This window comes from Electrophorus electricus, chromosome 6, assembly GCF_041902795.1.
Source record: "Electrophorus electricus isolate QZ-2024a chromosome 6, ASM4190279v1, whole genome shotgun sequence".
Classification (NCBI taxonomy): domain Eukaryota; kingdom Metazoa; phylum Chordata; class Actinopteri; order Gymnotiformes; family Gymnotidae; genus Electrophorus; species Electrophorus electricus.
This window is the reverse complement of record NC_137502.1, coordinates 12,173,270-12,197,079: the sequence shown is the minus strand read 5'-3', so window position 1 is coordinate 12,197,079 and position 23,810 is coordinate 12,173,270. Positions and strand designations below refer to the sequence as shown.

At 41.2% G+C, this 23,810-nt stretch overlaps 2 protein-coding genes across 7 annotated transcripts; both read left to right on the top strand.

Moving 5' to 3' along the window:
- The first annotated feature begins 3,247 nt into the window (after positions 1-3,247).
- Positions 3,248-6,801, top strand: meak7 (MTOR associated protein, eak-7 homolog). Its single transcript, XM_027009659.3, has 7 exons — positions 3,248-3,676; positions 3,838-4,065; positions 4,545-4,689; positions 4,963-5,361; positions 5,468-5,586; positions 5,719-5,901; positions 6,219-6,801. The coding sequence occupies exons 1-7, from the start codon at positions 3,512-3,514 to the stop codon at positions 6,330-6,332; spliced, it is 1,353 nt and encodes a 450-aa protein (XP_026865460.2). The 5' UTR covers positions 3,248-3,511; the 3' UTR covers positions 6,333-6,801.
- A 337-nt stretch (positions 6,802-7,138) lies between these two features.
- On the top strand, positions 7,139-23,741 carry plcg2 (phospholipase C, gamma 2). Of its 6 annotated transcripts, none has more exons than XM_081715492.1 (35): positions 7,139-7,308; positions 7,620-7,659; positions 8,057-8,228; positions 8,530-8,726; positions 10,514-10,663; positions 10,962-11,055; positions 11,252-11,299; positions 11,423-11,507; positions 11,648-11,731; positions 11,895-11,938; positions 12,278-12,350; positions 12,499-12,600; positions 12,713-12,831; positions 12,980-13,065; positions 13,229-13,346; positions 13,545-13,713; positions 14,042-14,137; positions 14,277-14,360; positions 14,483-14,661; positions 14,913-15,131; positions 15,510-15,629; positions 18,142-18,322; positions 18,459-18,527; positions 18,964-19,073; positions 19,278-19,374; positions 19,510-19,576; positions 19,787-19,953; positions 20,138-20,240; positions 20,405-20,608; positions 20,917-21,056; positions 21,427-21,541; positions 21,692-21,871; positions 21,962-22,050; positions 22,417-22,613; positions 23,380-23,741. In XM_081715492.1, the coding sequence occupies exons 3-35, from the start codon at positions 8,209-8,211 to the stop codon at positions 23,420-23,422; spliced, it is 3,849 nt and encodes a 1,282-aa protein (XP_081571618.1). In that variant the 5' UTR covers positions 7,139-7,308; positions 7,620-7,659; positions 8,057-8,208; the 3' UTR covers positions 23,423-23,741. The 6 variants fall into 6 exon arrangements, with proteins under 6 accessions (XP_081571618.1, XP_081571621.1, XP_026865467.2 ...); XM_081715496.1 differs by lacking the exon at positions 7,139-7,308 and adding an exon at positions 9,726-9,843 and having other exon boundaries at positions 7,319-7,659; XM_081715495.1 differs by lacking the exon at positions 7,620-7,659 and having other exon boundaries at positions 8,057-8,140.
- Positions 23,742-23,810: the final 69 nt, after the last annotated feature.

Below are 23,810 nucleotides of genomic sequence, written 5' to 3'. Positions count from 1 at the left end.
GAGTCACAGTATTGTCACTAAGGGGCCTTAGGCAGCACATGTAAGAACACAGTTGTATACTCATTAACCGAGGACTGTATTTACAGAGTACTGATAAGAATGTGTAAAAAATAGGTTCCAGGGTTTGGCTGAAGACACTGTTGGTAGTGCAAGTGACAAACTGTGACTTTTCATTTTGTTAACCTTGGCATAGTGCAGCTATTTGTATTGGTTCAGTGTTTCATTCAGAGACCCGAGTGCTTTGACGCTTCTGTGCTACATCAGTATGAGGTGTGCTAAGACAGACATCACATTACATCATAGAGATTTGCAATACAAATGGCTTTTCCAAGTTAAGACTCTACCTGAAAGTGAGATCCTGAATGAGACACTAGTCATGCCATAGTCACATTGCGGTACATATTAGGAGCACTCTTAGAGATGTTTGTATTATTTTTGACTAACACTCAGACAAACAATGCAATACGTTTCGCAAGCAGATAGGGTTTGTAAAAAATATAGCATATTATACTGTGTCTGCGATAAGGGACACAAGACTGTTTAAACCAGATAGACAGAAAATGGGAGCTGATGTGAGACAAGAGAGGTCCTAAAAGTTATATGTTGTTAACATGAGAGATGTTATCTCCCACTTTGAACTTGCAGTGGACAGTCTTCAGTGAAAAGATATCTGGTGTCTGGTCAACACTGTTTGTCCCATAATAAATGCAAATCAGCACACAGTGTTTGTGTTTGTGTTTAAATATAAATATTAACATACACGTATGTGCATGAATGTATATTCATGTATGTATATTCACAGCACCTGTAGCTGTGTTTGCATTTGCATTTTATGTCTCACACGATTGCGTGAGCGTGGGTGCTTCACTGTTTCCTGTACGTTCATATTGCTAAATGCCTTTTACCATATAGGGCTGTGGAGAGAAGGGGGCAGGCGAGGGAAGAAAGAAGAAGTGAAGAAAAATAAGTCTCATGTCTCGGCTTGCACACTGGTGCCGGTGAGAGCAGTGACTGGGGGGCCTCTGTCACAGATACGCATCAAGACAACAATGTTTGTGCTCTCATTCATGTGCGGAGCTGAAATCCTGTGTTTCATTCTGTCTGTACTTGCATGTCACCTGGAGTCAGTGTAGAAAATGTCACCGAGCCATTTTACTGCCTAGCACTAACTTACAATGGCTTAGCAGATAACATTCTCAGTATGTTAGTTTGTTTTAAATCAATGCGTAGTGCAGCATTGTTAAAGCATGAATAATATTTAAATATAGGAAATGTAGAACAGGCTAATGAAATGTTTAAAGGGTTACAATGAGGATATTTAAGTACATTTAAGTGTACGTGCATATATGGGTTTATGGGAACAGATACAAAGTGATTGTAGTATGCAAGGTGTGACTATTACATTATGATAAATAATACACTATTTAGTTAAGTCTTTTGATGTTGGCCAATCATGCGTACTGTCTGTGTAGTCAGTCATTTCTGTCAGGCAGCAAATACAGTACTTTCTCTTCCCTGCATTGTTAGTAAAACACAAAGCTTGTGTGGGTATGACGCATATCATTTGTTTCAGTTTCACTGAAAGTTCTGCTCTGCTCCTTATTGGATATCTGTTCCATTAGCACAGTCATGTTCAGGCATACTCTAGATGACCATTTGCGAGGAGGAACAGTTGCAAGGAGGAACAATGAAAGTGAAACAGAGGCTCAACCTCCTGTACATTATTTGCATGCAACAATGCTAGTACTGTACTGCACAGGTGATGTGGTTTTACCAGGCATGAAGCACTGAGAGACTTCACCTGACATGCCAGACTGATGGCCAGACTCTTCTTGGGTCCTCTTTTTTTAAAAAGAAAGAAAGAAAGAAAGAAAGAAAGAAAGAAAGAAAGAAAGAAAGAAAGAAAGAAAGAAAGAAAGAAAGAAAGAAAACAAACATTGCATATTAATTCTAATTACTAGAAAGTTTCTAGACCAAACATAATAGATGTTGGGAGGGACCTTTTGTATAGGCTGGAACAGAATGTTGTTAGTGCAGTGTCAGCTGTTCTACAGCAGGTATGTGGACCAGATCAGGTCTCACTTGTCTGCAGTCATATTACAGGCAAATAGGGAATCCTCCCTTCATGGCAAATCTCAGGCCAAATCAAGATTACATACTAAGAGGATGTTTTACATCCCATATAAAATGTCAAAAGTGCTTCAGTAAATTGTAGAAGTTCTAATCTCATTACGCCATGCTAGCTGGACTATTTATAACACGGTATTTTTAAGATATATTTTAAAAATAAAATGTATAGAGTAGGCATAGAGTTTATAGAATATCTGTAGTTAATGTTGCATTTTTAAAAATTTTATTAAACTGTATATTGAACTGTATTTGTATATATCGTTAAAAGCTGTGTTTTATTGGACCTTAGAAGGCTCAAGTCTGCTGCAGTTATTGTACTGCTTTGTAACTCTTTATCACGCCCAGCTCGACACCATATTTCATGCCCTTAAAAGGCATTTTTTTTTCACCGTCTGTCGTTTCGAGGAAAAGCACCGCAATGAACGCTAATAATGAGGACAGCACACCCGTCGCACTGCTTGCACAAATCTGCTCCCTTATGGTGGAGCAGCAGAACTACAAGGGGGAGGAGCCTTTGGAGGCGAATAAATGCTAGCCAATATACAATTTATTTAAATATTTGTATCCTCATAAATATATGGCCAAAGAAAGACAATAAATCTTGCTGTAGGGACGCTACCTTTCAGTATTTCCACTTATACATTTAGCTTTTTAATGTCATATACACCACCTAGGTATTTTTGTAATACTTTCTTTAATCGGGTAAAACCGTTCTGTGATTAGAACTGAAACCAGACAAATCCACTTATATTTCACATATAGAAAAGGATGCACATAAAATACAGAAACGTAACCTACAGGAATATAAACAGGGAATAAAAAAAGTTCTTTAGCATACAGCTGTTACCACGTATCTAAATTTCCAACCTCCCGAAAATTTTATATTTTTATATCTCCTAAAACCAAACAGTATACTATTAAAGGTACTACTTGACATATTTATCATTTATTTAATATCCGAAACTGAAGATAACATCTGAGTACTTGTGCGGACAATCATAATTATCAATGTAATTACGTGGGCTATTGGACATTGACTTGTCAATCAAAATGCGATGTCGATTGCCCCTATTCTTATTGGTTTTACGAGAACAACGTGGTGTACTAATCCGGAAGTGGCTATGTTTACATCACAGGATAAGTTTAGCTTGGTTACTGTTCCAACATAATCTTAGTTTGCTATAATATATGACATTTTCCACTGCTTTTCATCATACGATACATCTTAATTTCTCTACTGTTAATTTGACTTCCAGTCATATAATCTGCAAAAGTCGTACTACTGCTGGTTATATGCTGTGTTTGCCAACTAGCTAGCTAGCTTTCTATTTAGCGAAATATAGTTTAGTTGTGCATATTTCTTGCGTTTCCCTCATGAACGATGGGAAACGCAGACAGTGTTGTAGCACAGAAACGTCTAGACCGCTTTCGCCCAGATGAGCGACCTGTTATAGAGAAGGTCTTTGACAAACTTCAAGATGCCAGCTCCTCTGGAACTTCTGGAAAGGCATTCGGAGGGAAGGTTTTGCTCATAGACACCCTCAAGGTTTAAATGAATTACATTACATATGTAGACCTTGCACGATATCATGGCAAAATACCCTACATGCAATATGACTGGTAATTCGTTAACAGTTAAAAGAAACAGAAAAATTATTTATCGAAATGTAAAGGATTAATGCTAACTAACGATGTGATGCTTTATAGGTAACTATGGATAAAATTGCTCCCGAATCAATGATTTTAAGAGTCTTTGAGGGAATTCGTTGCATTGACCCTGGGGTGCCACTGCCATCTGGTGGTGGGGTGTGTCGAGAACAGCTAGTCATTTTCCTGGCAGATACTCTTCGAGGGACAGCAGAGGAGCGGGCACCACTTGTTATAGCGATGTCACATGGGACAAAGATGACTGCTACTACTGATCAAATTAGAGCGGTAATTATCTTCTATTGTTTCAAAAGATCGTCCTAGTGACACTGATTGGATCACATCTGACTCATCAGATAAAATCTCGGCTGTCTGAAGGCTCCAGTGGGCTATTAAGTTGAGCTGATTAGGTTTAATTAGGACAGAATCACCAAGCGAAGAACTTCAAACTAATGCTCATTACGCAGCAGCTATAAACGTCAGCCAGAAGTTCAGACTAGTACTTGCCTTGCTTATGGAGACGTCAGGAGCTTGGTGTTCTCTTGAATGCATGGAAGGGTTGGGGGTGGGGTGTTCCATTGCAAAATACAGGGAAAATAAAATTAGGCTACATTTAAACTTGGAGAAAATGATAATTTTGACATTTTTCAAACAAGTAAAACTGGCTAGAGAAATCATATTTAGGATCTGATGTTAATTAATAGTAGAGATCTCTTTTGCTATGCCAAAAACATAATGCTGACTAAAAAGTGACACTTTTCCTACAGTTCTTAGAAGACTTGATTTCAGCTGTAGTTCAGACATTGACACACAGGGGGCGCCTTCGAGGTTGGAGACCAGATCACATGGGTGACAGTGCCCAAGGAGTGAAACTGTTGGCAGAGCAGCTGAGCTCAGAGTTAAAACCCTTGGGTTAGTAATCAAACTTGGGTCTGTGGCCACAGTGTTTCCAGTGACCATTTTGACGAAACACCTGATTAAAGAATCTATGCTGTCTACTAGTTGAAATCTAGATTCAAATAATTTTTACTGTTTTGCAGACCTACATTTTGCATCAGAATGATGCATTTAAAATTTATTTTAACAATTTGCAGATAGAGCTAACACTTATGTATCTTCTGAATCATATTTATATTTCACAGTATGTCTGGGTATCTGACTGATTCTCCTGTTTGCACTCTGCAGATAAAAATGTATGTGATGCTGCTTGTCTAGAGCAATGGCTCTTACGAGTCTCAGGTGTAGCTGCATTCTTGGAGCTCCTGATTGGTGAGGGTCTGGAGGTTGGGATGACCTCATGTCCACTACCCACTCTACTGCCCCTGTGTCGAGATGCTCCCTGGGCCAACTTGCACTGTCTGCTTGATCTACCCCTACTTATGTTCCTGACCCCTCAGCTGCCTACAGGAGACTGTGCACCTTGGAGATTGTTGTTCTCCACAAGTTTACACGGGGAGAGTTTTACCCGTCTGGTTGGCAATTGCAAAAGCCAGGGCCCCTCTGTCTTACTGGTGAAGGACACCAAGGGACACATATTTGGAGGCTTTGCTTCTCACAGCTGGGAGATCAAACCTCAGTTTCAGGGTGAGTCAAAGGAAGAGATTACAAGCATATTCGCTATGTGGGTTTGTTCATGATATCTCTTTGCTGCGTAGGTCTGCCAGACCTTTTGCTTATCTTTTTTGGCCAGGTGATTCCAGGTGCTTTCTGTTCTCGGTGTACCCATATATACAAGTGTTCACATGCACAGGATATAACCAACACTACATGTACCTAAATCAGGGTCAACAGACTATGCCCAATGGTCTGGTGAGAGTTCATTTATGTCTATTCTCCAGTTCTCTAATATATTTATGTACTAGGGCTCATTGGTGGTGCTAAGCAAAACTCTAGGGATTTTGTCTTGTCTCAACAATGTCATCCCTCACTGACTTGTCTCAGGGTATGGGTGGTCAGCATGGCTACTTTGGTCTGTGGCTGGACTGTGATTTTGGCCGTGGTCACAGCCGAGCTCAACCACGCTGCACCACATATGGTAGCCCTCAGCTCTCGGGGGATGAGGTTTTCACACTGGACACAGTAGAGGTTTGGGGAATTGGCCTGCCCCCCAAGGAACAGGAACAGGTCAGTGACCTGCCTACAATACCACACATACTGTTACTTTGATTTATTCCTTACCGTTGTGTGTCACTTGAGCACTTAATGCCCCTTTAATCATCTTTCCAAGCCAGCTTGCTTTTCCCTTCTCCAGACGCAGCGCATAATCTTAATTTTTGTCATGCCTTTAACTCTTTTTCTCCCACTTTATTTGTAGTAGTATTTGATGTTCCTATTGACTTCCCAGCAAAACCTGTATATCTCTGTGAGGATGTGGGATTACTGAAGTCTATTTATCTAGTCTGTATTCACTCTAACGTGTGTGTTTTGGTTGGGGTTTACAGGATGAGAATAAGAAGAGTATTCTGGATGTAGATCCTGAGGCTCAGATCCTACTGGAGATGGCTGGGAAAAGTATGCATAGCCAAGGCCTCAGAGAACCTGAAGATCAGGATTGAGTAGATGAAGAAACAACACAAAAGATGGAACTGTTCAATACAGGAAAACGTAAACTGATCAGTAGTACTGCTTTTAGATCAGCAGGTTGGTGATTTGAAGACGCTGGATCTTTTTGTTTGTTTTGGGGCTTCTTTTTTGCACAGTTGAATCATTAAATCATTTGAGTACCCTGGTGTTATGAACACATTTGTCTGAAATTGTATAGCTGTTGAACCAAGTTTTACAACCGAATACATAGTCATTGGTGATGTCATACTACTTTACAAAAGACTTGAGCTGGTTTCCTACTGTGTGAATGACTGCAGAAGACTTTAGTCAAAGTGTAAACCATGGAGAAGTTATTGACTAATGATTAATGTGTTAAGAAAAACATTTCTCTCTGTGAGTAAGCCTAAAGCAGAACTGTGTTCTGTTTTCTGTCTTATGAGGTGCTGTATTGATTAAAGGTAAATAAATTGATAAACGCAACTCTGTGGTGTCTGTATAGATATTAATTAACTACTTAGAATATTAACTTTTCAGCAGTAGTCCACATACATATGCATGATTGATTGTTTATTGCAGCCTGCATGTCTTTTTTTTTTTTTAAATGTCGCCACCAACATCTGAACGTAATAGGACCGCATTACTTTTTGGTTCATATTTCACTTGTCCTCACTAGTCAGTACTCTCTTTTGGCTGACCCTTCATTCAAATCATGGAGAGAGTGACGTTAGAGATGTAAATCGCGAGTTACATACTGACAAGAAATTTACATTGTGACGCTTCACTTTCAGCGTGGTTTCCTATTGCAAGATTACACCTTTCTCGTTATTTTCTAATGAAATGTGGGGGATATTCTGGCTAGCCTTCTAGGATCCTCATTTTCGGACGACCCGATTTCTTTATTGAATATACTGTGAAACACTGGGACAATTAGAGCTTTCATTTTCACATCCCTTCTATAAGAACTTCAGATCGAGTATAGGAAGCCGGGTAAATGATGCGCTTCGTTAAATCCAATTTCTGCTTTTACTCTTAAGGCACGTTTTATGAGGGACTTTAAATAGGTGCTGAGGATTAAACTCTAAGACTTGCATACCGCCTTTTTTGTCCTTTAGGACTTTGCATTGATAATATCTTCACTTCCGTGTAGTTTATTAAGGCTATTCTTACACTGTTCACTTTACTTCCTTGTGTTTAGAGAATAGAGGAACTGACCACTTTGAAACTAAGTTGATCATGTATTTTTTTTGCAATATTTTGCCTCTTTTCATTAAGTTAAAAATATGAATTCATTTGTTCAGAAGGAGTGTATTTTCGATGTGAGAATATATCCTGATTTGGGTAAGTTTCAATTGAAGTGTGTTTAGACTTTTGCAAAAGGGGAAGGATAATTTATTGTCGGCTGCATGCTGGGCAGCCTGTACATATTGGACATGTCGGAGCTTTTTCATATGTTAGGAGAGTGGAGTAAGATTATGGGTATTTATTTAACCATGCAAAACATTTAACAGAGAAACCGTTAGTTTCATGATTTTTCTCTGTAATGTGTGGTACGATATGGTTTCGAGGCTGAGGTAAATACAGAGTAACAGTAATGCAAGACGAAACGCTGTTTGTGTATGGATTTCGCGAGTACATTTCAGATAGACAGGTTCTTTTGAATAGTTTGAATTTTGAATGTCATGTAAAAGGACAAATTTATATGATCTCTCTCTCTCCCTCCCTCCTTCCCCTGCAGAGTGGTTTTCTACAGGCATAACATTGAGTTCACTGTGTTAATGCTTTACTAAAACTGAAGGACTCTAATCTTCCTACTCTCTGGGTCAGTCCCTCCATGATTAGCAGTTCTTATCCATTTGCATTGCAAATACCAGCATCTGTAGTTTTTTCATGCCATGGTTAAACATTAGGTAAATATATCTCTTATGGATATGTAATGTTGATGATATATTTCTGTAGAAATTATAAGTAACTGTGTGGTAAGATATCTTGATACATTGGTTTTTATTATCACAGTTGCCAGCAACATGATGAGTTGTGTTATTCTTTAATATCTCATTTTGAGTAGTTTATATATATCCTTCTTTACTTCCAACATAATTTCAAGCAAAGCATTTTTCTTTGTTATCAATCTTTATGTTGCCAAGGGACAACCTGTGAATCTGTGTGGTCTGTGTGTGTGTATGTGTGTGTGTGTGGGGGGGGGTGCAGTGCGTGGCCAGAAACAGACATGGCGGCCCGTCACAGAGAACTCACAGAGTACAAGAAGAGTCTCATAAAACGAGACTTGGAAATGGGAATCGTAATGACTGTGTACAGGCAGAAGATGGAGAGGCTCACTGTTCAGGTCATTATGGAGACCAGGCAGGTGGCCTGGACACGCACTGCTGAGAAAACAGATGGAGTATGTGAGTAACCTGTGCTGGATTTGATGACAACCGGACTCAACTCTTGATTTAAGATTAGTGTGGACTAGGTTAAAGTAAACCAGATTTAACCTTGGTGTGAATTAGGGTAAAGAATATCTGATTTAACCTTGTTATGAACTGGGGTAAAGAATATCTGATTTAACCTTGTTGTGAACTGGGGTAAAGAATATCTGATTTAACCTTGGTGTGAACTAGAGTAAAGAAAACCAGTTTAAACCTTGTTGTGGACAAGGGTAAAGAAATTTCCATATTTCACTCCTAGTCAAGGAGGACAACAAAACTACAAAATTTAAAAAAAATCACTCTGCTCCATCACACCTGAAGTGAACAATAATTAGCTGAGAAGTTGACTCAGATGACAGATGATGTTTCAATCATTACTATTATTATTATTGTATAGATTTACACCCTGATTAAATTCAGAGTAATTTAAAAAGGGTTAAGTTAGTGGTAAAAGTGAAACACAGTAGGATGTTATGTGCTTATTATAGGTTCCTTTTTGAGACTGCATATTATGTGTTGAGACACTGGCCATAGTTTAGAATGAATGCAACTGAAACCGGATAGTGTAGCGTTGGTGTCATTATACCTTTGCTTGTCTTAAATAATGTGCCTATTTTCCTCTCTCACACTCTCTCTCACTTTTTCTCTTACATATCTAGTTTCATCTCTATACTATTTTTCATTTTCTGTTTTTACCTTACACATCTCAACTTCTGCCTCTTCTTTAACCTGCAATAGCTATTTCATGTCTGGTCCCAAGTATGGTTTTATACACATAGTATAACCAGGGATATTAGAGAATACTCTCACCAGCCACTACACCAACACTTACCTTCACACCTGCCTTGTACTTACACTCATATTTTTTTTAGGTCTGTTTTGTAGTTGAATCTTATAAATATGAAATTACAGGCTGTAGTCTGTCTGTATGCAAACACATTTTGTCAGCTAGTCTATCCTGTTTGTCACTGGTAGGTTTCTTACCAAAGCACCACTGCTGACCGGGTACTGATTGGTGGCATTAACACTGACATGGGAGTAGCATGGATGCCCAGAATGGAGCAATGCAGTGGTTAGCAAAGTGAATTAAAAGGTACTCATTAGAAACTGGGATTCTTTTGATCCAACACTTCAAAAACAAAAGAAAATATCAAAGGCTCTGTCTCCTAAAATGCTTTTCAAAGCATTGAATGACTGTAGAAAATGTACAAAATGCATAAATGTAGAAAATGTAGAAAATTGCAAAAAATGTGGGCTTTTGCATGGCTAGAAAATCAGAACATGCAGATGCATTTCAACTTGTGGGCTTTTCTCAGAGTACAAAAATAAGTGTTTGTAGTGGCATGAAAGTGGGTTGTATATCAGGTATTTCAGGTGCAGCAGTGTTGCTTGGGTTTTTTACATGTGTCGTTGATTCAGCTGCCACCCAAGAATATCCAGCCAACAGTTCAGTGGTCAGAACTTGAAGAAGGTCTAACATAACCTATATGGCAACACAAACTGTACAGTCATGTAGTCTAGCCTACCTACAAGGAAGGTCTTTCTAATAAAATGGCTAGTGAATGTATTCCTGTTTTTTGGCTTGTTTTTGTTTGTTTGCTTTGTGTAAAACCAACTTGTGACCATGTCTTTGATGCTGCATATACTTATGATCTGAGTTGTAAGCCATGTATGTCTGTTTTGTTCTGTGTGTGCATGTACATGTTTGTGTATGGGTGTAATGTCCCCATGTAAATCAGAAAACCTCTAATCTTGTTTTGTAGTGGACCTGTTTGAGATTCGGGAGGTACGCCCAGGAAGGAATTTCAAAGACTTTGAGAGATTTAAGGACAACAAAGACAAGCATCAAGACAGCATGTGTTTCACAATCTTCTATGGCTCCCAGTTTGTTTTGAACACACTGAGCCTGGGAGGTGAGCATCTGCTTTCATACTCCAAGTGTGGTGCATTGTTGAGGTTTGGAAACAGGGCTCTAAGAATTACCTGGTTATATCAATGTTACCTTTCTTTAATAAAATGTAGGATAATAAATTCAAGATACTGATGCTTAAACAGCCTATCTAAATGAAAACCTCTTCTAATTTGTCAATATTTGTTAATATCTAAATGAAAACATCTCTTCTAATTTGTTATTATTAATGAACCAAATGTTGAGTGTGATGAGGTAAAGCTGGGCTGACTCTGGATGTGATTGAATGTGCTGTTTCATAGCTGACTCAGTAGAAGAGGCAGAGAAATGGCTAACAGGACTGGAGCTGCTCAGACAAGAGACAATGCAGGCCTATACACCAGAGATTATAGAGAGGTTTGTGCGCGCACACACACACACACACACACACACACACACACACACACACACACACACACACACACACACACACACACACACACACACACACACACACACACACACACACACACACACACACACATATGCTGTCCCTGCGTGTTCCATCCTATGTCATGTATGTGCTCTTGATTTTTTTCCTTGTCCTGCATAGTTGGCTACGGAAGCAGATGTACTCTGTTGATCAGACCAAGAAGAACAGGTCTGACTTTCTTCCACCATGCTCCTGTCATCCACATTCAGTCTGTGCAAGCAGTTGTCATTCTTATTCTGTGTAAAAAAAAAAAGCAACCCATTAAAGTTGGTCTGTGTGCTCATTCCACAGCATCACTCTGAAAGAGGTCAAGTCACTGTTGACTCTGATCAACTTTAAAGTGCCTGGAGGGCGATTCCTGAAGGAGAAATTTGCGGTAAACCATTACACACCGAACTGCATGCTCAGGTTTAAAAGTAACGCTGGCATATACCTCAAACATGCTCTGTTTCATGAGCTTCCTGAAAGATTTGGATGATTGCACAGTATGCTTCAGATGTGCTTCCTATTTCACAGGCTGCTGGGGGGAAGAAGGACGTTCTTGACTTTGAGCAGTTTCACAAGTTCTATAATGATTTGATATTTGATAATCAGAGGATGGTGAGTGGGTCATTCAAATTGAAATGTGCAGTTACATATATATTTTAATATTTTTCATTATTTTATTATCTTCATTTAAATACAATGTCTACTGTATTGAGTATTATGTTGTTATTTTCATACATTACCCATCAGATATCCATAAAGTGTTGTCTTATTTTAGATACTTGATGAGTTTAAAAAGGAGTCCTGTGCCTTCATCCTAGGGTGAGATGTTGTTTATTTGTTTCTGTACTGTTAGGAACTACAATACCCAGAATGCCTTGTGCAAGGGGTATGCATGCGTGGTTGTGGGAGATACAACTAAGAAAAAGCTTCTTAGAGAAAAACTTTGTGTCTCGGTGTCTGTTAAATAAATGCTGTTTGTACAGTTTCTCTCCCTGACTTGTCTGATTACAGTCTAGTTGTCTGATTACTGTCTGAACATAATAGAGGAGTCGTCTGATTACTGTCTGGCCCTGTTAGTGCATAAAGGAGATTTGGGTATTCATTGGTCTCTGGTTATTTTGCTGCCTGAGATTTTAGGTTGTGTGTTTGTTCCTGTAGGAGCACAGATAGGCCAGATTCTTCTGCTGTTCTCCTACATGATTTCCAAAGATTCCTACTCTATCAACAGAAAGTGAGGCTTCTTGCTGATGCCTTTCTGTCTATTCATCCACTCATCTATGCACAAATTTGGCCATTTACATATTATCAACATGAATTGAATGTAATGCTGCTTATAATCCATTTTATTCTGTATGTTCATTTGTGGCTCACTCCTGCAGGAGTCTTGGGCTAACAACTTGAATCAGGTGCGAGAGCTGATGACCACCTTCATTGACGACAACATGAGGAAGACCAATGATCCTGAGTTCACGGTTGGCGAGGTACAGGGCATTCTGTTGTGTCTCTTTTTTTGAGGTTGATCAGTGCCACATAATACCATCACATGCATTTACATCAGTACATTTTGTTTCATTTTTCTTTCATTCTTCACAGTTCCTCAACTTTCTCTTCTCCAAAGAGAACTCCATTTGGGATGAGAAATTTTCAGTGCTGTCTAGCTTAGACATGAACAACCCTCTGTCTCACTACTGGATCAACTCATCGCACAACACGTCCGTATGCCGCCACGGCCTGAGCTTGCACCCACACTCGCACTGACACTCATACTTGCTGCCTTCCTTCGCTGCACTTCCTGTGACAGAGCATGATGTGCATTTTCATCCCCCCCCCCATGCCTCTCTGTCTCACTCTTTCTCACAGCTATCTGACTGGCGACCAGCTGCGCAGTGAATCGTCCACGGAAGCCTACGTGCGCTGCCTGAGACTGGGCTGCCGCTGCATCGAGTGTCAGTGAACCGAGACTGCCCTTGTACTGAGTCCCTGTACAAAACCAGCAGAGTGGCCCATGAAGGGTTGTGGGTGCAGGACCCTGCTCCACCATACTCACCATGCTCTTCTTTGTTTTTGTCATATTTGTTTTTTTTGTTTGTTTGTTTGCCTGTGACACAGTGGACTGCTGGAACGGCCCAGAGGAGCCCATCATATATCATGGCTGGACAAGAACTACCAAGATTAAATTTCGAGACGTGGTGAAGGCCATCAATGAGCATGCCTTTGTAGCATCTGAGTGGGTTTTTCTGCCATGAGCACCATCTCACACAGTGATACATTGCTTTGGGGCCCTTCTTTTACAGAATCTGCTGTTAATAACTTCCATTCTACCAGTGAGCCATGGTGCCATGGTGAACTGCAGGGCTGTGTAGGTGCTTAGTGAGTGTTAACTGTGGTTAGGTACCTACTGTGACTAATTGGCTACTGTGGATAGGTACCCACTGGTACTGTCCATTGAGGAGCACTGTGACCTCCGGCTGCAGAAGATGATGGCCCAGATCTTCAGAGATGTATTCCAGGACAAGCTGCTCACTGACCCTGTGGAACTGGAAGCTGACCAGCTGCCTTCCCCCAATCAGCTGAAGGGCAAGATCATCCTCAAGGTGCAAAGATACTACATACTACAAATTGGAAGATATTAACCTTTAGAGTGCAATCCCTCATCTTTACTTCTGTTGTAGCAAGCCTGAGCGTCTCTGTAAAGTGATTGTTCTAGTTGAGTGAAATTGCTCAGTGATCATCCTTTATGTAATGAAAATATTTGTGTAATTTTAAGTCTTTGTTTTTTATCACTATGTAGCCATGTGTGCACAGAACCTACATGTCCATTGTGTTGGTCCAAACTGAACAGGGCTTCTTGCCATTGGAAGTGTGTAAGCTGCTTGTTTGAACATGGCAAATACATGCCTGTCTGCTCCTCCTTCCTCATAGCATAAAAAACTAAATATTGGTGAGTGCCTAGGCCGAAAAGACCTGCGCCAAGGTGATAAGCAGGGAGAGCTTTTCATCTGGGACCCCATAGATCAGGTGCCCCAATTTCTGCTTCACACAACCCCTACTCCCCATTGAATTATCTTTTGCAGAATTGAAATGGGCTCTGTAGGAATAGGTCATTAGGTGCACATTTGTATTGTTTAAGGTTTCTGATGCATGCATATGTGTTTAGACATGGTATAAGCACTACTGCGTGATCTCAGGCAACAAGCTGTACTATGCCGAGGAGAATGAGCTAGAATATGAATTTGGGAAGGTAAGACCACAGTGGTTCCCATTCTCTCACCTCGCTCATTTTAAAATAATAAATGTAACCCCCTGTGTTATATAGCCAAGCTTATCCTCATGAGCTGCTGATGGTTGTCCTCCCCTGCTCAGGTCTCAGTCTCTATGGACCTGCACCAGGGTGAGTCCTGGTTCCATGGGCGGATGTCTGAGGGCAGGCAGACGGCTGAAAAGCTGCTGCAGGAGTTCTGCAGTGAGTCAGTGGGCAGGGATGGGACCTTTCTGGTGCGAGAGAGCGACACCTTCCTCACTGACTGCACTCTGTCCTTCTGGTATGGCTGACACATTCATGTCTCTTTTCCTAACATGGAAAACAGTATTTTGCACTCAAAAGTGATAGCAAGAGACAAGTTAATCAGTTACTTGATCAAATTTTTTTCTATCAATTTACAACTTCCTTCTAATCGCATCCAATTGGCTTCTAAAGAAATCCAAAATGTAAAAATTTAGATAAGCTATTTTGTAATTTTCCATTAACACAAGTGTTAATAATTGTGTGCGTGTGTGTGTGTGTGAGACACAGGCGTGGTGGGAGAGTTCAGCACTGCCGCATTCGCTCAGCCTCGGAGGGGGGCCACACTGTGTTCTTCCTGACGGAAAACCTGCATTTCCCTAGCGTGTACGCCCTGATCCAGCACTACAGAGAGAACCCGCTGCGGTGCCATGACTTCAACCTGCGCCTCTCCGACTTTGTGCCCAGGCCGAACCAGCACCAGCATGAGCTGTACGTGAACAGTTGTGGGTATGCACAGAAAAGGCTCTATAGGGCAACAAGGAAACATTAGCACAGTCTGAACAGTGGGCTGTAAAACTAGATTTGTACAGTGTCATGCTTGAATTCTCTGTTTTAGATCTCTTGGCCTTTTCACAGTTGTACAGTATCAAAAATGAAAGTGCTAGGAAGGGCAAAGATATCAGCCCTTTGAGTCAAAATATCTACATTCTGCATTCTAAAATTCACATCTGCCAGTGTTGTTTACAGCTATCCACTTTAATATGAAACAAGACTTTGCTCTTCAGGTTTCACTGCAATTGCTTGTAACGCCTGTTTAATTATTGCTTTCTGATGTGTTGATTGTTAAATCAGGGTTTTGTAGAGCTGTGGTTTTGTCCTATGCAGATGGTTTTATAGTAACCTGAGTCGAGGTGAGGCAGAAGAATATTTGCTGAGGATCCCACGGGATGGAGCCTTCCTCATCAGACAGAGGGAAGAGTCAGACTCATACGCCATCACATTCAGGTGCTACCACGCCCTTCCCCCTCCCTTCATTCTCATACACTCACCTGCACTGTTTGCCACGCCCCTTCCCCCTCCCTTCATTCTCATACACTCACCTGCACTGTTTGCCACACCCCTTCCCTCTCCCTTCATTCTCATACACTCACCTGCACTGTTTGCCACGCCCCTTCCCCCTCCCTTCATTCTCATACACTCACCTGCACTGTTTGCCACGCCCCTTCCCCCTCCCTTCATTCTCATACACTCACCTGCACTGTTTGCCACACCCCTTCCCTCTCCCTTCATTCTCATACACTCACCTGCACTGTTTGCCACGCCCCTTCCCCCTCCCTTCATTCTCATACACTCACCTGCACTGTTTGCCACGCCCCTTCCCCCTCCCTTCATTCTCATACACTCACCTGCACTGTTTGCCACGCCCCTTCCCCCTCCCTTCATTCTCATACACTCACCTGCACTGTTTGCCACGCCCCTTCCCCCTCCCTTCATTCTCATACACTCACCTGCACTGTTTGCCACACCCTTTCCCTCTCCCTTCATTCTCATACACTCACCTGCACTGTTTGCCACACCCCTTCCCTCTCCCTTCATTCTCATACACTCACCTGCACTGTTTGCCACGCCCCTTCCCCCCCCTTCATTCTCATACACTCACCTGCACTGTTTGCCACGCCCCTTCCCCCTCCCTTCATTCTCATACACTCACCTGCACTGTTTGCCACGCCCCTTCCCCCTCCCTTCATTCTCATACACTCACCTGCACTGTTTGCCACGCCCCTTCCCCCTCCCTTCATTCTCATACACTCACCTGCACTGTTTGCCACGCCCTTCCCCCTCCCTTCATTCTCATACACTCACCTGCACTGTTTGCCACGCCCCTTCCCCCTCCCTTCATTCTCATACACTCACCTGCACTGTTTGCCACGCCCCTTCCCCCTCCCTTCATTCTCATACACTCACCTGCACTGTTTGCCACGCCCTTCCCCCTCCCTTCATTCTCATACACTCACCTGCACTGTTTGCCACGCCCCTTCCCCCTCCCTTCATTCTCATACACTCACCTGCACTGTTTGCCACGCCCCTTCCCCCTCCCTTCATTCTCATACACTCACCTGCTCTGTTTGCCACGCCCCTTCCCCCTCCCTTCATTCTCATACACTCACCTGCTCTGTTTGCCACGCCCCTTCCCCCTCCCTTCATTCTCATACACTCACCTGCACTGTTTGCCACGCCCCTTCCCCCTCCCTTCATTCTCATACACTCACCTGCTCTGTTTCCCTGCTCAGTAGGGAAGACCTGAAGGCAATGAAGTTTTGCCTATGATGTGGTTTGTCAAATGACAGATATGCATGTCCAGTATTCTGCGAAAGGCTTTGTACACCTATGAAAATTATGTTTAAAGTATTTATCAGGGCAGCAGATTTATATGTACACATAAAAAAGTGGATCAATGGTGAATTCTTCTGAATGTTGAAGCTGTTTCTTTTTGTTATTTGATCAATCTACACAGTTTGAGCCATACTGTTGGTTGTTTGTTGTATCAGCTGTTAGTTGGTCTTAATGAGTTTGTTTTCTTCAAGCTATGTCATAAGAGAGAGATATTTTTTGGAAAAAACAAAATTGATACTTTTGATTGTATTCATTTTTATATTTTTATATATTTTTGTGATAAATACCAGCTAATTAGCCTTTACTGCCCAGGTATCTTATCATTTTTGGTAGCCTAAAACTTTTGCACAGTACTGTATATGTAACAGAAGTGATTATATAGGCATAAATATTTCTGACAAAAAATGGTTGCTGCTTTCACAGTAAAATACGCTAAAATTTGTCATGGTTAGTATTACTGTTTTGAATTTTAATTGCCATTAAAACTGTGGTTGTTTACCGCACTTTGAGAATGTTAAATGCTGTTCACTGTCAACCAGTGTTAGCAACAGCTTTCCAGACTGTGCCCATGAAAACATTGCGGAAGGCGTGACAGCGCTATGGAGATTTTTCAGCCTCCTAAGGAATAAGAAGTGGGGTTGTAAGACTTCACAATGGCGGAAAATTAACTTAATAATTGCTTTCAATGTTACCTACTTTTGTAAGAAAAAAAAACTACACATTGTCAGTCCTCAGAGATAGCTGAATGCCCACTAAGAATGAATTCCATGTATGTTTATATTAGCATTTTCTTGAAAAAACAAAACAAAACACTGTTTGGATCAGTTTATTTCATTGCATTCTCAAATGTGACTGTGTCTGTGAGAGATAATGATGATGAGGATGATAATAATTATAATAATAACAGCAGTACTTTTTGAACATTTTCAGAAAATTGTGACAATATTGCGATAATACTGATAACTGTGATAATTTGGGTCACTACATTTGTGATATTGCATTTTTGTACCATTTCATCTCTGGCACCTGGGTGTGAATGGAGGAAGGACACCTTGATGAATCTTGCGCATGAGTCAGGGTTCACAGTTCGATGTGTGTTATTTGCGTCTCTCTGGCCTTGCAGAGGCGAAAGCATGGTCAAGCACTGCCGCATCCACAAAGATGGTGCCATGTATGTGCTGGGCACCACAAGCGAGTTCGAGAGCCTGGTGGAGCTGGTCAACTATTACCGCAAGAAACCTCTCTACCGCAAGATCAAGCTCCGCTACCCCGTGACACCGGAGCTGGTGGAGCGCTTCTGCACGGTTAGTGCTAGTGCAGAAACAGTCTTGGGCGTCTGAGCAGGGTGAGGCGTTCCCAGGACACTAGGAGCATTTGAGCACCAGTGCGTACCTATTGGTTGTAATCTGCAGTTTTTGTTTCTTGGTCTTTTCTTTGCAGGAGTCCCACTTTGCTTCACTTTATGACAGCAAGCAGTATGTGGAGGCAAATGAAATTGAGCCATCTCTGGTATGCATGTTCACAAACACACACACACACACACACACACACACACACACACACACATACTTTCCGCAGCACGGTGGGAACCATCTGCATTATTTGCATTAGCTTAAGAAGGAAACTGAGTTGTTTGCTATCTCAGTCACTCAGATAGGAAATTAATCTTTACTGAAGGAAGGAGATGCACAGTGTATAATACAGCAATGTCATGCCTGACTGTATTAAGGTTAGACCACAATATATGAAATAAATAAAAAATATTCTCTTCTTCATCTATGTTGCTTTTTTGCGCCTTGCCTTTTCCACTCCTGCCATGCAAAACTGATTCAAAAACATGTAGCTGGGATTCAGTGAGATGACTTCAGTTGACTTAGTTGGGATTATTGAATTGGCTCCAATCAGTCCCAGGCTGGTAACACTGCGTTCATGTTATTCCCTGCAGCCTCAGAGCACAGTGAAAGCGCTCTATGAGTACCGGGCCATGCGGCCAGATGAGCTCAACTTCTGCAAGGGCGCGCTCATCCACAATGTTACCAAAGAGATCAATGGATGGTGAGACAATCCAAACCATACTGCTAATGAAAGATACTGCATGTAAATTAATGGTCACCACTGTACAAGTAGCCTGTACATTAGCTTTGATGACTCTGGGTAGCAGGTATAAGCCAGTTCTGCACACCCCATTAATTCTAGAAATGGCCAATGGATGTTTAAGCTTGAAGCTCTCAGTCTGTGTATCTCCTGATCATCCTACAGGTGGAAAGGAGATTATGGGGGGAAGGTGCAGCTCTATTTCCCTGCTAACTATGTGGAGGAGGTTGCTCACAATGCTGTGGCAGAGCCCAGAGACTTGGTGAGTTCCAGGATGAGGATGGGTCACCTTTCACTTCAAGTCGCATATCAGTGGGAAAAGGTTTCATTACTTGTTGAATAACTTATACAAAATAACTTGAATTCATGTTTACACATAAATATGGTTATGTTTCAGACTGATGAAGATAATCCACTGGGTGACTTATGTAAAGGTGTGGTGGATATATCAAAGTGCAATGTTGGTAAGAGTTTCTCTAACATTTCTATGCCAATATTAAAAATTCAAAATGATATCTCAGGACAATGGAATACATATAAGACTATTTTAAATGATTTGTGTTTTAAAGGCTAAAAGAAGGATTTAACAAGAAGTTTGCAAGACTTTTGCTGCACTGGTGTGTGTGTATGTGTATGTCTTACCAATCAAATCTGCTTTCCTTTGTAATTCTCAGTGCGTTCAGCTAAACATGGCAAGTCTGTAGTGGTGACTCTGCAGAATAAGGATAGCAAGGAAAACATAATGCCCTTCGACTTGTCTACGGAGACCACAGAGGAGTTGTATGAATGGTACCAGGTGGCTTGGGACATCACCCAGAGAGAGGAGACCCGGGAGTATCAGGTAATAATGATGTCAGAACTACAAGCTGGTGGAGTATCAGTATATGCATAAGGAGGGAGTTCCCATCCTTGTTGATTTAGATTTAGACCATGGTTGCCCAACACTTATCCTCACACTCCAGAGATTAGACACATCAGAGCAGCTATTAGGTCATAAATCTCCAACCTTCATCCTCCCCAAACAGCAAAAGAAACAGAAGGAGGTGGAGAGCAGGGATGAGGTGGCCAAAGACATGTCTGACCTGGTGGTCTACTGTCAGCCTCGCAGCAAAGACAAGGACCGCTTTGGTAAGATCTTATCATTTTTCACTAATTTTCTGGACGTTTGTCTGGGTTTCAGATGGTTAGAGTTTTACCAGTGATGGCAGAGGAAAATGACAACTAAATAAAGTACATTAATGTGTTCCAAATTATCACTTTGGCTGAATTGGTGCTGACGTGTCTCCTGTTAGACAATTACGGCTACAAAGAGGTACGCTCCTTTGTGGAGAATAAGGTTCCCAGCAAGAGCAAGTCCATCGAGTTCCTGAGGTATAACCGCAAGGCACTCAGCCGCATCTACCCCAAAGGGCAGCGGGTGGACTCCTCTAACTACGACCCTTATCCGCTGTGGATATGTGGCTGCCACATGGTGTCGCTCAACTTCCAAACCCCCGGTGGGTGAGATGGAAAATGCATTGTTTTTATTTTGCATTTTTCTTTTGGCTTTATTTGGTTCATGTCTGAAAGTTGTTACTGCAACGTTCCTCCAACCCAAACCAAATCAATATTCCTATTAAACTTTGTATGCATTGTATGTATTTCTTAAGTGCATTTGCATTTTAGTATAATTTAAATTTTTAGGGACAATTCAGAATGATAATATAATAGCCCTTTTCTGGTGAGGCCTTTGAACCTGCAGTGCTAGACTTCCAAATCAAAATCAAAATCATCTGCTGTTTTTAGAATTCTCTTTGCTCCTCAGATAAATTTACTCAGCTGAACAGTGCCCTGTTCAGTCTGAATGGAGGCACAGGCTATGTGCTACAACCCGAGATCATGCGCCTTGATACCTATGACCCTCAACAGGAGATGAAGACAGTGAAATTCACCCTTTCTGTTAGAGTAAGGCAGTGCACTGTTATCAATTCTCACAAAATCATTAAAAAATAAATTTTCCATTTTTAAACTCTTTCCAGGACACCTGTGCCATACTCTTTGTTTTATAGATAATAATTCAGTCTACTTTACTCCATTGCTGGAAGTTTAATGTGTGGCTTATGGATGCAAGGCCACATGTACTTGAAGCATTTCTGTTTACTATAAATAGTTACAGTGCATATCATTACCTTTAATTTAGCTGTATGATCACTGTTATTCATTTGACAAATGCTGATTACAAATCTACATGATGTTACTATTCATTAGCTGAATTTATCCTGTAAATTGAGGGTCTGTTCTGTTATAAATCATTTGATGTGTTTGTTTCGTGTAGGTACTAGGTGCCAGGCATCTGCCCAAGACAGGACGCAGTATAGCCAGCCCTTTTGTGGAGATCGAATTGTGTGGTCAGACTGATGACTGCTCCAAGTTTAAGACCACAGTTTGTCGTAAGGGACAGGAGGGGCACAAGTGAACTTCAGTCATATAAAATAGGCTTTGAACTAAAAGTTGGAGGAAGCTATTTTTGCTGTGTGTGGTTTATTTGCACTCAAGCCTGCAGCTGTGTGGTAAGTTGCTGACCACTGGTGTCCCCACAGATGATAACGGACTGAACCCTGTGTGGCTTGGTCCCCACCGGCAGGATGCCGAGATCGTCATGTTCACAGTATATGAACCAGAGCTCAGCTTCCTGCGCTTTGTGGTCTTCGAGGAAGATATGTTCTCTGACCCCAACTTCCTTGCTCAGGCTACATACCCTGTAAAGGGTGTTCGCTCAGGTATGATGCTTAGGGCCCTGCTTTACAGATAATGCAATGGCAGAGCATTTTGAGGTCGTGAATAGGCTAAACTGTGTCATTTTCTATCAGGGTATCGCTCAGTTCCACTAAAGAATGGATACAGCGAGAACCTAGAGCTTGCGTCTCTTTTAGTGTATGTTGACATACAACAGGTTGAGGTAAGAAATCTGTAATCTTTTGTAGGTTCAGCCTGCCTTTTCATGTCATAGGTCTTTTCATGCTTGGTATCACCCAAATTAGCTACATAAATAATAGAATAGCGAACAGTAACCATCTTATTTAAAAAAAAAAAAATGTAATTCTTTACATTTAAATTTTGGTGTAGCTGGAGCCACTTTATCAGTAAAACCTAGCTGGTGTTAGCATAATTAGTCCAAATACGAGTTACATTATGAAAAAATTGACCCAATACAGTCATAGTTATTTATCAGTGGTAAACAAAAAGCAGGCATATAAAATGTCTTTCAGACAAAAATCTCATGTTTAATATATGTTCATGTTGTATATGAATGATTTCTTATCAGGAAGCAGAAGAGGAATTGTACTCGTCCTCCAGCCAGTTGCGAAAGAGGCAGGCAGAGCTAAACGACGAGCTCTTCCTGTACGACACCCACTCCGGTCTACAGCGTGTGGGGCCACCCTCTCGCCGTGATGACCTCCTGCAAGAGTTCAGCTACAATGAAAAGCAACTCCAGAAGATTAATGACACATGCAGACAGAAGTGAGTGCTCCAGGACACTCTAATAATAAAGTCCATACATTACATCTTTCCTTACAGAAGTGATCATTTGGTAGTAAAGAGCTTGAGAAGGACTTCTCTTAGAAATGTCCTGTTTATTTGGAAACCTCGCATACTTACACTGCAGTTTTTACCATCTCAACATCTTGGGGGTGGAGGGAGGGATTATACAGCAACATTAGAAAATAATATATTTGCATATATGTTTTACAGAATGCTAAACTAATGCAGCATGAAAATCTGATCTTTGTGCATAATAGCACACACTTTAAATTTAACTGAAAATTTTGCTTCAATGGTACTGTGGGCTTATCTTAAATAAATACTAAGAGTCTAGGTGTGAGCCTTTGTGAACCTATTTTTTTTAGACTGTTATTGAAACTTAAGCATCTCAGAGCACTTTAACAAGGTGCAGTTTTTCAGTTTACAAGTGTTCCACACAAAGTATTCAATGTAGAGTTAAGGTTTGTTTCTTTGCTTGAAGAGTTTGTATGACCAGTAAATAAGTAATTTAATGGAGCCTGTGTGAAATAGAAAATATGTATAACTTGTGTAAACACAAATAGGCAATTTTGCCGTCAGCTGAAGAATGTCTTTTAGACACATCTGCTAAAGTTATAAAACGTATTTAATACTAAATGGTTATTTATAAGCAGTTGTAGTTTGCTTCTAAAAACCTTCAGTACACTTTTGAGTGGCAGTCGGGTTATTTGGCAAGTGATGAGATGTCTGGCCTCTGCCCCTTCAGGATGAAAGAGAAGAAAATCAACAATAGCAAGTTCTACTCGTGAGGAAGCAGCGACATCTCCACCCACTGCCACACCCACTCCCCCATTCACTTTCAAGGCTTCCCCTCCACTGGCTGCCATGCTTTCCTGTTGATCCTCAGGCTTGAGCATCCAATGGACTCGTCCCCATTTTGCATTCATGGACAGACGCAGAGGAGTGGGGACTGCTGGAACAGTGGCTGATCAGGACTCCATTATGAAGACATGCTTGCCTCTACACAGAGCTGGGACTGCAGAGGTGCCATTAGTCTAAACCAAACCATTTGGCTGAACTAAAATAACTCCCATTTGTTTGCAATGTAATAAAACAGCTTGTTCATCACTTGTTCATTAGTGTAAAATGTTTATCTGATTGATAAATGAGTCATTAGCATTTGACATCCATTTTGAT

Excerpts from the sequence above, each read along its gene's own strand:
- plcg2 (XM_027009666.3), top strand. The coding sequence starts at position 8,209 with ATGCCATGGTTAAACATTAG. Across the intron at positions 13,714-14,041 it reads AGGGCAAGATCATCCTCAAG|CATAAAAAACTAAATATTGG; the intron begins GTGCAAAGATAC and ends CCTTCCTCATAG. Across the intron at positions 18,528-18,963 it reads ATGAAATTGAGCCATCTCTG|CCTCAGAGCACAGTGAAAGC; the intron begins GTATGCATGTTC and ends TATTCCCTGCAG.
- meak7 (XM_027009659.3), top strand. The coding sequence starts at position 3,512 with ATGGGAAACGCAGACAGTGTTGTAGCACAGAAACGTCTAGACCGCTTT. Across the intron at positions 3,677-3,837 it reads TGCTCATAGACACCCTCAAG|GTAACTATGGATAAAATTGC; the intron begins GTTTAAATGAAT and ends GATGCTTTATAG. Across the intron at positions 4,690-4,962 it reads CTCAGAGTTAAAACCCTTGG|ATAAAAATGTATGTGATGCT; the intron begins GTTAGTAATCAA and ends TGCACTCTGCAG.